We start from the raw sequence: 14136 nt of genomic DNA, 5'->3' as shown, positions 1-14136 counted from the left end.
TAGGACAGCTATTTGGATCTCAATTATTAATGAAATTAGTGTCCTGGATGTCAGCAAGAGCATTGCCTTAGGTTGAGGCTGCAAAGGAAATCATATTAGTGTGGAATTTCCTCTCCTTAGGGGCTCCTCCTATATTACATTATTCACTTAGCTATCTCTCGTCAGGGAGATGGAATTGTTGGCCATCATTTGATTTTGGGGCAGAACCAAATGGAGAAGTTGCAAGATTTCTGGTGTCATCAATTCCAAAATCTTAGTGTGGTGCTGATATCGCCTTCGTCCAATTGAATGTTTATAAAATAGCATCAGGAAGGATAGTACACACTGGCAAACAGAGAAGAACAGAGACCTCTGTCACGAAAAATCGAGGAGTATTTTATCCAGTAGTCAAGTTTCTTTAACCTTTTGGGGATTTGCCCAAGAACATTGGCAAGTGTGATGGCTCTTCTGTGGCCCTGCATCCTGGTGGCTGCCACAGGTGAGTCCTATTAATGATTTTACTGGGCACTGAGTATTAATGATTAGAAGCTAAAGATAAGGGATACAGTGTGCTGTAAACGTCTTACAATTTTTTGTTTTAATTCATTCACCATAAAATGTCAGTCCTGTGAAGCTACAGGGAGACCAATGATTTGTTTCTAACTTTGTTCCTACAATCATACACATGTGTATAGTGTCACATGATAGGACTTTTTACACATAGATGAAAGTATGCTCCAAAATGTTATGAGTGTTTGATAAATCTCTCCTTTTCTAGAAATCAAGCTCTCTGCAGCAATTTATACTGTTTGTGGCATTCTTTTTCAGATTCACCTTTATGTATAATAATATATTTTTATTATCCAAAATGTTCTTATGTTCATTATAAGCTTTTAGTTCCACGGATTTGTCATGGCTACAGATGCTTGTGTATCATTTCAGTATTATAGTATGTAAGTAAACATCTAGTCTTATAAAATGTACATAGAGATGAGTTTATTTCTAAAGATTGTACTAAAACTTGCAAGTTCTGAGTATACAATTCCTTTGAAAAAGCACTTTACAAACTAGTATATCTTTTCTAAATTTCTCAAATTATACTTCCCTGGTGACATTAACTCTACTGTATTGAATTATTTAAGTTATAATACAATAGAGTCTTTGTATATGCACACAAACCCAAGAATTTATGTTTATGCTGGTGTTTCCCAGCATCCCACTTTCTTGAGGGTTTTTCTAGAGCCTGTATCCAAATTTTCAAGTTTTAACACATAACTGAAAGTGAAATGAGTCAATTACAGAGGTGAGTAAGGAATTTGGTATTCATGAAGCTGGAAATTGTTTTAAAAATCTGGAAATAATTTTTCTGTTAGATAGAGAAGAAAAATAATCTCTTATGAAAGTATGAAAAGCCTGGATGTTTAACTTAAAGGTTAAAAGCATATCTTAATTAAAAAAAATTTTACTGGATGCCAAATGGGTTTCTTAGCAAAAATAACTGTCACAATTAAGAAAGAAAAATAGAAAATAAAGAAATAAGAAGAAATTCTTCTTGATACCTCTTTCTAATCTATCTCTTTGTTTTTATGCTTAATTTTTGTTCTAAATATAGCAGAAAGGTGTTTTAACAATGTCTAAAAACCAGTGTTTTACCATAAATTACATTGAAGATATTTGTGGCAAAGGGATCTGCATTTGGGATTTTAACTGTTAATTATCAAGACAGTAAATATCCGAATGCTGACCTGATCACCACTGCCTGGCTGCTCTCTGCATGTGGAGGGTGTGCAGGGCAGGAGGAGGACTGGATGAGGAGAGGGATTTAGCTCCAACTTCCCTACTCACTCACCATATAATCTGGGCAAATCTCTTACACATTCTGTTTCCATGATTAACTTTAATTTTTGATATTCATGAAGATAAATAAAATGTGAAATTATGAAGTGCAAAACAATTATAAAATATTATTTACCTGAAAATACTACGCAGAAAATAATACTGGCTGTATACTGTCATGCTGAAAGAGTTTGGGCTTTGGATCCAGACCAGCCGTTTTTAAATTCCAGCCCCCTCGTTTGTGAGAGCTATCTGACCTTGGACAGTACCAACCTCAAGCCTGTAGTTTCTCACTTAGAGTAATTGTGCACTCCTACAGACTGTGGAATTCCTAGGTCAAGATTATTGGGGATGTTAAATGAGAACATTCATGAGATTTAGCCTACTGCCTGGCATACAGTAAGTATTCAGTTAGTACTTGGAAGATGCTGGAACCATACACCTGAAACTCTTATTTCCTTGTAAACTTTCAGTTGTGTATATTACTCTCAGTATTCTAAAGAATATACTAAGTCAAGAATAGCTCTTTCCCTTAAAGTACCCCAGACATTTTAACATGAGTGTATGTGAGGGAGTAACTCATTAAAACAAACAAACAAAAAAACCCACAAAGGAATAATTCTATTGTATTCTTATCTTCTTTTTAAATCTCTTACTACAAGTGCTTCACAGCTCAATCCCCAACACATTATACTTTCTATAAATCATACAAGTGAAATATTTAAAGTGATTATTAGCATTCAGTGTTAGCGAGGAATCTTTCCTGGGTCTGTTGATAGCTTCCATCAGTGTCTGTTGAAACATCACTGAACTGTGAGTCATTTAGTGCTTGTGTGAATGTCACATTAGCTTTCAAGGGGCATCATTTACTGTTAATTAATGGTCACTTAAATCCTTAATCTTTCTCCTGTAATTGATCTTTCTCCTCAGGCACATTTGCATTCATAGTAGAAATGTAATTTATTATTTCTTCCCATCTTAAACAAAGAACTCTTTCCCTTTTGGTTTATTTAAGCACACTTCCATGCTTATTATTTTTCTCATTTCATTACTGTTTCTCTTTTGTTCTGAGTCCTAGCTTCCAGAACTTTCTCTTTTTACCCAAAGATTTTGACACATTTTTGAAAATATGTTTATCCACAGGGGACGCATGGATTGTTTCCTAGAAAAGACAGCAGAAGGAAATTTTGAGTCTTTATGAGCAGAGAGTAGAGGGAACCTATACACATTCATTTCTCAGAATTATGTTTTAACTCTGTTTCTGATAGTTTCCTGTATTGAATCATGAACATTTCAGCATTTCCCCAACTGAGACTTGAATTGGGAGCTTCCAAGCGAGGTAAAAATGAAGCTGCCCAAAGCAAAGTTTGTAGGAAGAGCATCGGGCCAGCTTTGCTTTATGTTCCTGACTTCCCTCCCCTGGGGTACGCCAGTGAGAAATGTTCTCAGGTAGAGAGATTCGCAGCACACTTTTTGATAATAACCATTCACAAAAACCTTAAAACCGAAGCCTGATGCAAGCCACCCACCTTAGTCCTGCATGCCTCAATGGCTGATGCCATTTTAGGCATCTTCTTGGGTGGATAGTTAAGAAGTTAAAATGCTCATTAGATTCTCAGTTCTGATGGTAATGAAAGTGAATATTCCACTGCCCACAGTGAGTCTGGGATTGCACCTCCAGCATCGTTGTTAGCATTTTGGTCACATTGACACTGATAAATCATAGAAATTGCTGCCTGTGGCGGCAAGTGACACGACATCATTCATAAAGAAATGGGCATAAACAGGATTGTCGCACAGGGAGAAGCGATCTCATTTACAGTTTCCTGCTGGATCCCTTATACTTTCAGCAGCTCATCAAAATAACCATCAAAACCACTGAGAGCCCAGGCAAATTCACACGCAGGACACTGCAGATAGATTTCATCACGCACTGTGTCATGAGGTGTGCAATTTGCTTCAGTCCAATGACTTAGTGAAGGTTTGAATTCCCTAAGGGCTGGTGAAGCTTGTGAACAAAATATCTTTTTGCAATTCAGAGAGAGCCCTCACAAATTTGTCACTTCCAATTGTTGGTGTTCATTTCTCTTGCTTTCTGTCCCCTGGCTTCTCTTGCCTCACCACCAATCACTGCTCCTCTACAAATCAAGATTCCTGGGCCAGAGGAAATGGTTGTTTCCTGGAACCAGAAAGAATTTTCCCAAAACAAAGATCTCATTTTCTGACAAGTGCATTTTATTTAAAGACAGATAGTGTGAGGAGAAGAGATTTTTTGGGGGATAAAAGTATGAATTGAAATCTCACTCATTCCATTATCTAAAAACTCATACAGATTTTTTAGGGCTCAATGGTCTGTCTATTATAAATGGAAAATCAAAAGAAAGAAACCAAGGTGGTAGTTAAATTTTGGCTATATATATAGGTGGGTATCTGCTATGATAGGAGCCAGTGATACAGGAATAAAGAAAGAATTCTGTCTCCAAGATGCATGATTGCTATAAAATGGAATTGTGGGTACAGTTTGCATTCTTGGAGATGGGTTTGATTTATTTATCTTTATTCTATTTCTCTATTGGGCACTTAGGCAATCCACTTACTTATTAAATAAGTTTCTGCCAAAGAGCTCACCAGCTAGCTGTGGGCTATTCCACTAATAGCCAAGTTCGGAACAATCTGAAATCTCCTAAAGATGCTTCTTAATTTCATTTTCACAGTGATTGTTTTTTTTTTTTAACCCCCCAGGAATTCTAGCTACAGATACACCTCATCCCAGGAATTCTACTCTGCATCATCTCACCCAACATCTACTAGAGCAATATCACAAGGAAGTGAGACCTGTTCACAACTGGCATGATGCCACCACCGTCTACCTGGACCTATTTGTCCAAGCTGTATTGGATGTGGTAAGGACCATCTTGCCATTTCTAATTTTTGTTTCCCTCTTGGAAAACTATCTGTGATTTATGCAGGAGCTTAGATGAGGCCCTATTCTTGAGAGTATGACTCAACTATTTGGGAAATTTGCTAGATTCATATTAGCTGTTAGCATGAGGTAAAATATTTATTTGGTAAATTGTGCTTTCTAGACCTCTATTTAGGCAAATAGGCTAGAAATACAAGTTTCATGGACTTAAGATAGTTTAGGAATTGTGGTCATAGGTCACAGTACAGATTTATTGCTGACACTAAAAATGGTAACAGGTATCTTCCTGCAGTTCACATTTTATTTTATTTTTTATTTTTTGGTGGTGTTGGGGATCGAACTCAGGGTCTTGTACATGAAAGGCAAACACTCTACCAACTGACCTATATCCCCAGCCCTATGCTCATGTTTGTTAGTAATAATAGTAGATTTAAGAAAAGATCCAAAAACAAACAAACAAAAACAAAAAACAAAACAAAAAAAAAGAAAAGAAAAGATTCACTACTTATTACCTAAAATTTGAAAGTTGGGAGGGGGGAAATGCCTTGGTATCATGAGTTTATAAGAGGGCTTTTATATGTAAAGTGTTTGCTAAGGATGGTAGGGAGGACTTGCTTATTAATGCATTCTTTTCTTCCTGTTTCTGAGAGATGGGTCATGGGAATGAAATGAGAACATGCATGTAAAGCAGTTAGCAGAGTTCTCAGTAAGAACTGGCCCTGACGATCCTCTCATTTCCTTTGTCTTCCCTAATTACAAAGTTTTCAATACCAAGAGAATATTTCATCCTATGTGATTTATACTTAACTTTTAAAATGTATCAAAATGTTGTGCTATAAAATAAATTTATTTATTTATTTAGGTCCTGGGGATGGAACCTAGGAGTGCTCTACCACGCAGCTAAATCCCAGTCCTTTTTAGTTTTTATTTTGACAAAGGGTATCATTAAGTTGCTGAGACTGTCCTTGAACTTTCAATCCTTCTGCTTCAGCCTCCTAAGTGGTTGGGATCACAGGCATGCGCCATTGCACCTGGCTAGATTTCCTCTTAAAAAATAGACTTTACAAGCCCAGTGCCTTGGTGCACGCCTGTAATCCTAGCAGCTCCAGAGGCTGAGGCAGGAGGATTGCGAGTTCAAAGCCAGCCTCAGCAAAAGTGAGGTGCTGGCAACTCAGTGAGACTCTTTCTCTAAATAAAAAAACATACAAAACAGGACTGGAGATGTGGCTCAGAAGCTGAGTACTTCTGAGTTTAACCCCTGGTATGAGTGCCCCCCACACCCTGCCCCATCTCCCTACAAAAAATCCTAGACGTTACAAAGCTTGGTTAAAGTGGTTTAATATTGTTTTTCAATTTACTTCAAAAACTTATATCTGTCCTTTCTTCCTTCATTTATGTGGTGCTGGGAATCAAACCAAGGGCCTTGTGCATGCTCAGCAGGCACTGTGCCACTGAGTACATCTCTAATCCACTTTTTAAAAGTTGAGAGGTATAACATGCTTGTATTGAAATGTACAGATCTTAGGTGTAGAGTCTGATCGATGGTTTGATAATTACATATTCATATAATCCATACTTCCATTAAGATAGCAAAGATTCCTATCATCTCAGAAAGACCTCTCATTCCTTTCCGAGTCCATCCCACACAAATATTGTTCTAATTTCTTTCATCAGTGATTAACTTTGTCAGTTCTAGAACGTCCGTCATAGGACCCATGTTTAGTTTTAAATTTTTTTCTTGGTAGACTCTTATTTAGGGGAAGGGAGGCTGAGGATTGAACCCAGAGCCCCGCTCATGCCAGGCAAACACTACCTGGTGACATATGTTTCCAGTCCAGCAATTTTGTTTTTGTTGTTGTTGCTGTTAAAGGAATTTGATCGTCTCATCCAGTTCGTCATATTTATTGACTTAAAGTTACTCATATTTTTCTCTTTTCATTACTTTTTAATGTCCATAGGATTTCTGGTGATATGGCTCTTCATGCTTCATATTAGTAACTTGTATTTTCTCTTATTTTCCCTTGACCAATCTTGCCTAAAGTTTATCAGGTTTAAAAATTTTTTTTTTAATATAACCAAATGGGCTTTGCATTTCTCTCATTATTTTTTCCAATTCACTGATATCTATCTATCTATCTATCTATCTATTTATTTATTTATTTATTGTGCTGGGGATTGAACCCAGGGCCTTGTGCATGGGAGGCAAACACTCTACCAACTGAGCTACATCCCCAGCTATCTTTATTTATTTTCTTCTACTCACTTTAGATTTAATCTGTCCCTTTTATGTAGTTTCTTAAAGCGAAATCTTGAATAAATAATTTTAGACATTTAAATTTTCTAATATAAGCATTTAAAGCTATAAATTTCACTCTAAACATTATTTTAGTTGCACCCTATAAACTTTGATACATTTTAAAAGTTAAGTATAAATCACATAGGATGAAATTCATCTTTCTAAAGCTGATTCCTTTTCTCTAATCCCTGTCCTGGCAACCACTGGTCTTATTTTTTTTCCCCTATAGTTTTGAGTTCCAGAATGTCACACAAATTGAATAATATAGTATTTTATCTTTTGAATGTGGCTCCTTTCACTTAGCGTAATGCCTTTGAGTTTCAAACACATTTTTTCATATTTCAGTAGTTGTGCTATAATTGTTTATGTATTTCCCAATTTCTGGACATGTAAGTTATTTCCATTTGGGGGCAATTAATTAATAATTTCTTAATTTTATAAGAAGTTGTCAAACCAGAGATGGTGTTGCATGATGATAATCCTAGTACTCAGGAGGCTGAGGCAGGAGGATGGCAAATTCAAGACCAGCCTCAGCAACACAGTGAGACCCTATATCAAAACAAAAAGGGCTGGGGCTGTAGCTCAGTAGTAGGGTACCTCTTGGTTCAATGTCTAGTAACCTGCACTCCCCTGAAACCAAAGAAAAGAAAAAGAAATTATCAAATTGTTTTCCAAAGTGGCTGTATAATTTGGCCTTTGGCTTATAACATATAGAGTTCCAGTTTCTCCACATCATAACCAGTGCTTAATATTGTCAATCTTTTTTATTTTAAACCATTCTGGTAGGTTTGTAATATCTTATTTTTTCCATTTTTTCTTCCTTCCTTCCTTCTTTTTTTTTTTTTTTCTGTTCTGGAGATTGAACCCAGGGCCTTGTGCATGCTGAGCAAGTGCTCTACCACTCAGCTACACTCTCAGAACTTTCTGTTTTTTGAGAGAAGGTCTTGCTGAGTTGCCCAGGATGGCCTCAAACTTGTAATCCTCCTGCCTCAGCTTCCTCAGTAGCTGGGATTATAAGTGGGCACCACTGTGCTCAGCTGAAATAGTTTCCTATAAACAGATATAGTTGAGTTTTTTTTTAGTTTCTATTTTGAAATAAATATAAATGTACCAAAAGTTGCAAAGAAATCTATAGGGGGCTGGGGATATAGCTCAGTTGGTAGAGTATTTGCCTCGCATGCACAAGGCCCTGGGTTCAATCCCCAGCACCACAGAAAAGAAAAAAAAAAAAAAGAAATCTACAGGAAGGTCCTATGCATCCTTTACCTAAGCTCTCCCAATGTTAATATCTTCCATAAGCATAATACAGTGTCAATACTAGAAAAAGGACATTGGTACAATTCACAAGGATTGTTCAGATTTCTCCAGTTGATGTATACCTATGTACATTTCTATATTTAGTTCTAGGTACATTTATTACATGAGTATATGTGTTGAGCATCTTTTTATTACTATTCACAATACATGAGATAATTAACTTATAAAGAGAAAAGGTTTATTTTGGCTTACAGTTTTGGAGGTTCCAGACCATGATTATATGGCCCCATTTCTTTGGACCTGTGGCAAGGCAGCACATCATGTAGGAGCACATAATGGAGCAAAACCACTTGCTTCATGAGTGGGAAGCAGAGACTGAGGAGGGAGCCGGGGGCCCCATAATCCCCCTTAAGGGCATGCTTCCAGTGACCTAAGGACCTTCCATTAGGCCCCACCTTTTAAAGGTCCATCATTTCCCAATAGGGCTGCCCTGGGGACTGAGCCTTTAACACATGTACCTGTGGGGGCTCTTCAACCTCCAAAGTACAGCAGTCTAACTTGGTGTAACCACCACCATAATCAAGTTATACAAACTCTACTCTTTGGTAGCTAGCTACATCACTTTCTCCCCACTAATCTCTAACCTATAGCAACAATTCATCTCAATCTTTTTGCTTTTTCAAGAATGTTGTGTAAATAGAAGCATATAATATATTACCTTTGAGATTGACATCTTTCATTTAGCCCAGTTTTTTAGTTCTTTCATGTTGGTGTGCATAGCAGTAGTTCATTCCCTTTTATTGCTGAGTAGGATTCCTGGTTTTTGCTTCACTTAACTGGTCTGAAAAATCTATGCATTTTAATTGAAGTGTTTAGTCCATTTGCCAACACCATCTTGCTGTTTGTTTTGTAATTATTCTATGTGTTTTTTGTACTTCTATCCCACCTTATTTTGGGTAGATTTAAAATTATTAACAAATATTAAAAATAACAAAATATTTAAAAAATGTTTTTAACATTTTATTTTAGTTTACCTATTGGCTTTTTAAGCTTTCCTTTTTCATATTATTATTTTTTCCATCTTTGTTGTTTTAAGAGTTTGCCTTTGGGAGTTTCATATTTATCATTATTTTATTCCAGTGTACTTAGATTTAACATTATGATACTTTTCATAAAATATATGAAACTTATAATAATAATCTATCAACCTGTTGCATTCTCATTGCTACTTTTATCTTCAATTTTATATTCACATGCATAATATACCTCACAATATCATGTTAGTATTTTAATGTACTTTGTTAAAATAATTTAACGATTCCTCTTTGTTTTAATGGGTTTTTTGTGTTAATATTTTAGTGCTATATGGTGAGTAATAGCATCTGGATTCTTCAGCTGACAATTAGGCCTTGCAATTGATGAAAAATAAATTTGAAACAGAGTATAGGGTTTACATTTTCTTTTAACTGATGCAGATTGCTTTAGTATAATTTTCCTCCAGCTTAGATAAATACCTATTCAATTGTTTCTTAGTAAACCGGAATATTTAAGAGATACACACCAAATTCTTCCTTTTAACAACAAATTGTGTCTTTCTTATTTATATTTTACCACCCTTGCTAGTAAAAGCCAAAAGACCTTAGAAAATATTATTTAATTTAATGCCAGGAAATACCCCCACACTAAAAGGCCTAGTCTCTCAAATTTTAATAGAAAATTCCTTTATTCTCTTTTTAATTGAATACTGAACTAGAATTTTTGAGATTCAGTTTCCTGGGGCTGATTCTTCACCTGGCTAAAAGAGATATTATTCCTTGTCATCTAGTTGCCAGTGGGTTATCATGACTGTTCTGCTCACCAGAGGTTGTCAAGTGGTGAAGACATTTTGAGTAGATATACAATATGAAGTGTGTCATATGAAACCCCAGGGCTGAGGGGCAGTCAGCCTTGAGCTAGTGATGCAGACGACCTATAGGGCTCTCCTTATCCTTCTACTTTCTGCTTCATGTTGATTAAGATAAAATAGAATTGCTTAGGCTTTCCTTTAGAGCTTATTTGGAGATAAATACGGGAAAGAAGTAGAGTCTTTATATTAATGTTTTTCCTTGGAAGAAGTGTATCAAATTGAAAAATTTTTATCTCTTTCTTCCTATCTTGATAAAAGAAAGCAAAATCCGATTCTGTATGGTAGGTAAGGAGAACACTATTATTTTTTTCAAGAATGAGGTTTTTCTTCCATTATAGAATATGCTTGTTACTACAATATGTTAGATATTATTGAAGTATATTTTTAATATTTCTTCCTTTTTTTTGTGCAGTGCTAGGGACTGGGGATTGAATTCAGGGTATACACTAGGCAAGTGCTCTACTACTGAGCTACATCCCCAGTCCCTGGAATATTCTTTTTTTTAACAGAGGGCTTCTTTTCCCCCTTAAATATTGTATTTGGTTTTTTTTTTTTTTTTTTGCCTTTGTTTTATTTTATGTGGTGCTGAGCATTGAACCCAGTGCCTCACGCATGCCAGGAGAGCGTACTACCACTTGACCACATCCCCAGCACGCCCTGGAATATTCTGTGTCCTATCCCTCTAGTTTTATTCCTCTCTACTGTCTTATCTACATATACTCAATATTACAAGGAACCTGGACCCCTTGTTGTGTCTTGCCTATATGCTTTCATTCCATTTCCTCCAATGAACATTCTCCTCTTCATTCTTCATCTTTGCAATATCATAGTCCTCCAAATCTCAGCTCCTAAAAGAAATTTCTCCAAGATAGTTGGCTGAAATCTTTTTGTTGTTGTTGTTGGTTTGTTGTACTGGGAATTGAACTCAGGAGTACTTTACCTCTGAACTACATCCCCAGCCCTTTTTATTTTTTTGAGACAGAATCTCATTACGTTCCTGAGGCTGGCCTTGAACTTGCAAATTCAAATTTATGATCCTCCTGCCTCAGCCTCCTGAGTCACTGGGATATGGACATGTACTACAGTGCTCGGCTTTTAAAAATCTGTTTTTTTCTTTCTTTCTGTTTGATGGTGAGTATTGAATGCACATAGTTACTTGTTAAAAATGTCATATTTCCTAATTTATTATAAACTACTTGAAGACTTTTTTTTGGAGGGTTACTGGGGCTTGAACCTAGGGGTGCTTAACCACTGAGACACATCTCCAGCCTTTTTTATTTTTTATTTTGAGACAGAGTCTCAGTAAGTTGCTGAGGATGGCCTCAAACTTGCAATCCTCCCGCCTCACTCTCCTAGATTGCTGGGATTTCAGGCATGTTCCACCATCCTGGCTACTGATATTCATATTTCCCAAAACATGCAGTCCAGTATATTTTACTCCCAAGACACTGGATCAATACTGGTTACATGAACAAATGAATTTAAAAATAAAATATCAATCCTAGTATTATTTTTTGTCACAGGCATTGCAGAATTCTCAATTTCATTTAGGTGAGCTAAGCCTAAAGTGAACTCCAGAGGCAGGGACAGTTTTGAAGGACTTGACAAAATCGCTCACAGATTCTGCACAGACAAGGACACTCCCGACGTAAATAGAGAACTTGCTGGATGCATCTGCCAACCGCTGAGCTGCTGGCAACTTGTATTTGGAATGAAGAGCTTCCAGGCCCTCTCTCATCTCTGCACCTCTCTTCCATTATAATCTTTTGCCTCCTGTTTTGTTTATATAAAAGACTACAGTCTAGTCTTAGAATTTCTGGGTATTATGAGTACCTTAGGGAAATCTGATTATAGAGATAATCTACTCAACAGTGAAGAGTTTCAATTTGTTTCTGTTGAGTTTTGTCAATTCCGAATCCCAGATACCTTTGTATTCCAGTCCATTGACTAGAGCCTCCCAGCCAGACGTTGAGGCATCTGTTTCTATAGTCTCCGGAACTGGGAGAGATAAATAAGAATGTGGGGGAATTATCTGTATATTTGCTAACCACCAATTTAGATCTAAATAGACTCCCTCTGTTAGGAAGACTAATGAATTCCAATTCTCTGAAATATCCTTTGCTTTTAACAAGCAAGATGGAAGGTATCTAAAGAAAAGGAGAGAGAGAGAGAGATACACAGAGGGAAAAGCTGTGAATAATGCCACCAGAGAACCAATTTTATTCACCAGCTGGCACTGAGAAACTTGTTTCCTTTGACAAAAAAAGATTTTAGTTTTTGCCTCAAACTACTTTTTGACACTGTGTTCTTTAGGGCTGAATGACGAATTCCCTCAGCCGCCCCAATAAGATTTTAGGGGAAAAATTTTTTTAATGTTATTGTTATATATGATATGACAAAGAATTGGTGAGCAGAGAAAGGCATCAATACGGCAATTTATAAGAACTAACTGGATAAAATGGTAAGTGAAAATGAATCATTAAAACCCAGAGACCCTACCCTCTTCCTAACCATCTGACGGAATCAATGAGAGACAGGCACAGCTTGGTAAGCCAGTGATAACGGAACTGGTAAGGACAATTAGTAGATGTAAAGGTATATTTCTTTCTTTTTTTTTTTTTTAGAGAGAGAGAATTTTTTAATATTTATTTTTTAGTTTTCGGCGGACACAACATCTTTGTTTGTACGTGGTGCTGAGGATCGAACCCAGGCCGCACGCATGCCAGGAGAGCGCGCTACCGCTTGAGCCACATCCCCAGCCCGTAAAGGTATATTTCTTTCTTTCTTTTTTTTTTTTTTTCCTTTTTGGTGCTAGGGATTGAACCCAGGAGCACTTTATCACTGAACTATATACCCAGCCCTTTTTAAATTTTGAGGCAGGGTCTCACTAAATTGCTGAGGCTGTTCTAGAATTTGAGATTCTCCTGTCTCAGCCTCTTGTATTACTGGGATTACAGGCACATACCATCATGCCCAGGTTAAAGGTTTCATTCTTAAGCATAGATAACTGCTAGATTTCCAAGTAATGTAAACTGCATTTTGGACCCATTTTCCCCCCTATTTGCAGGAATTCTCAAAGATGATAACTAAGCCAAAAACTGAGCCTTTGTGCTTGAGTAACATGATATATATTTCATGACCTGTTGGCTAGTAAAATTTGCAAAGAAAATTAGGGTGTCCCCTAATCTTAAACTTCCAATAGAGAACTTTTTTTTTTCCACCACCAGGACCCCTGCTGAGCCACTCTTGGCTGGGAGTCTCTTCTGGTCCCCCTCCAAACTGTTCCTTAGGGAAATACTTGTGAACTCAATCTTTTCACTTTGCATATCACTTTAAAACCTGCCTTTCCCAAGTATCTGCTAAATGTCCATAAAAATCTGTAGAACAAGTTCATTGGAACCTCCTTTTGCTGAGGCGCCAAAGCAGGGTCACTTCACATCTGCTCACCATTTCTTTTTCTTTCTCAAGGAACCTAGAAATGCCATATACAGTAGCGGGCAGCAATTTGCTTCTTTTTTATTTTTATTTTTGTTGTGCTAGGGGTGAAATACTGGATGCTTTCCTGCTGAGATACATCTCCAATCCTTTATATTTTTTTGTTTTGAGGTAGGTTTTCAGTAAGTTGCCCAGGCTGGCCTCAATCTTGTGATCCTCCTGCCTCAGCCTCCTGAGTAGCTGGGATTATAGGTGCATGCTACTACACTTGGCTGCAATTTCCTTTCTAGATTGTAAAACAGGGAAATTTTAATCTGAAAAGTTTATGGGTTTTCTTCCAAATGCTGCCACCCTGCGAAGAGCCCCTAAACATGTCCATCTAGTCCATGAACTGTACAATTTCAGATACACCATTGTCATGGACTAAAATCTTCTATATCCCATACCCAATCTGAATTCTTCAGAGTGTCAGTCTTGACCCTGTGCACAAAGAATATATATTTT

General features: G+C 36.9%; 1 protein-coding gene and 2 non-coding genes across 3 annotated transcripts in view; 2 read left to right on the top strand and 1 right to left on the bottom strand.

The window, feature by feature from the left end:
• Positions 1-432: 432 nt before the first annotated feature.
• The window catches only part of Htr3b (5-hydroxytryptamine receptor 3B), a 34612-nt gene continuing 20908 nt past the window's right edge, over positions 433-14136 (top strand). Inside the window, exons 1-2 of the mRNA XM_015490048.2 lie at positions 433-478; positions 4558-4718. Coding sequence (XP_015345534.1) covers positions 439-478; positions 4558-4718 — 201 coding nt within the window. The 5' untranslated portion in view covers positions 433-438. The remainder of the gene's footprint in view (positions 479-4557; positions 4719-14136) is intronic.
• On the bottom strand, positions 6903-6969 carry Trnag-ccc. Its single transcript has one exon. It is a non-coding gene; the product is annotated as a tRNA-Gly (tRNA).
• On the top strand, positions 8175-8248 carry Trnaa-cgc. The gene has a single exon. It is a non-coding gene; the product is annotated as a tRNA-Ala (tRNA).

The sequence above is a fragment of the Marmota marmota genome, unplaced genomic scaffold (genome assembly GCF_001458135.2).
Source record: "Marmota marmota marmota unplaced genomic scaffold, marMar, whole genome shotgun sequence".
NCBI classification, from domain to species: Eukaryota; Metazoa; Chordata; class Mammalia; order Rodentia; family Sciuridae; genus Marmota; species Marmota marmota.
The sequence above is the reverse complement of the archived record's forward strand: the minus strand, read 5'-3'. Positions and strand labels throughout refer to the sequence as shown.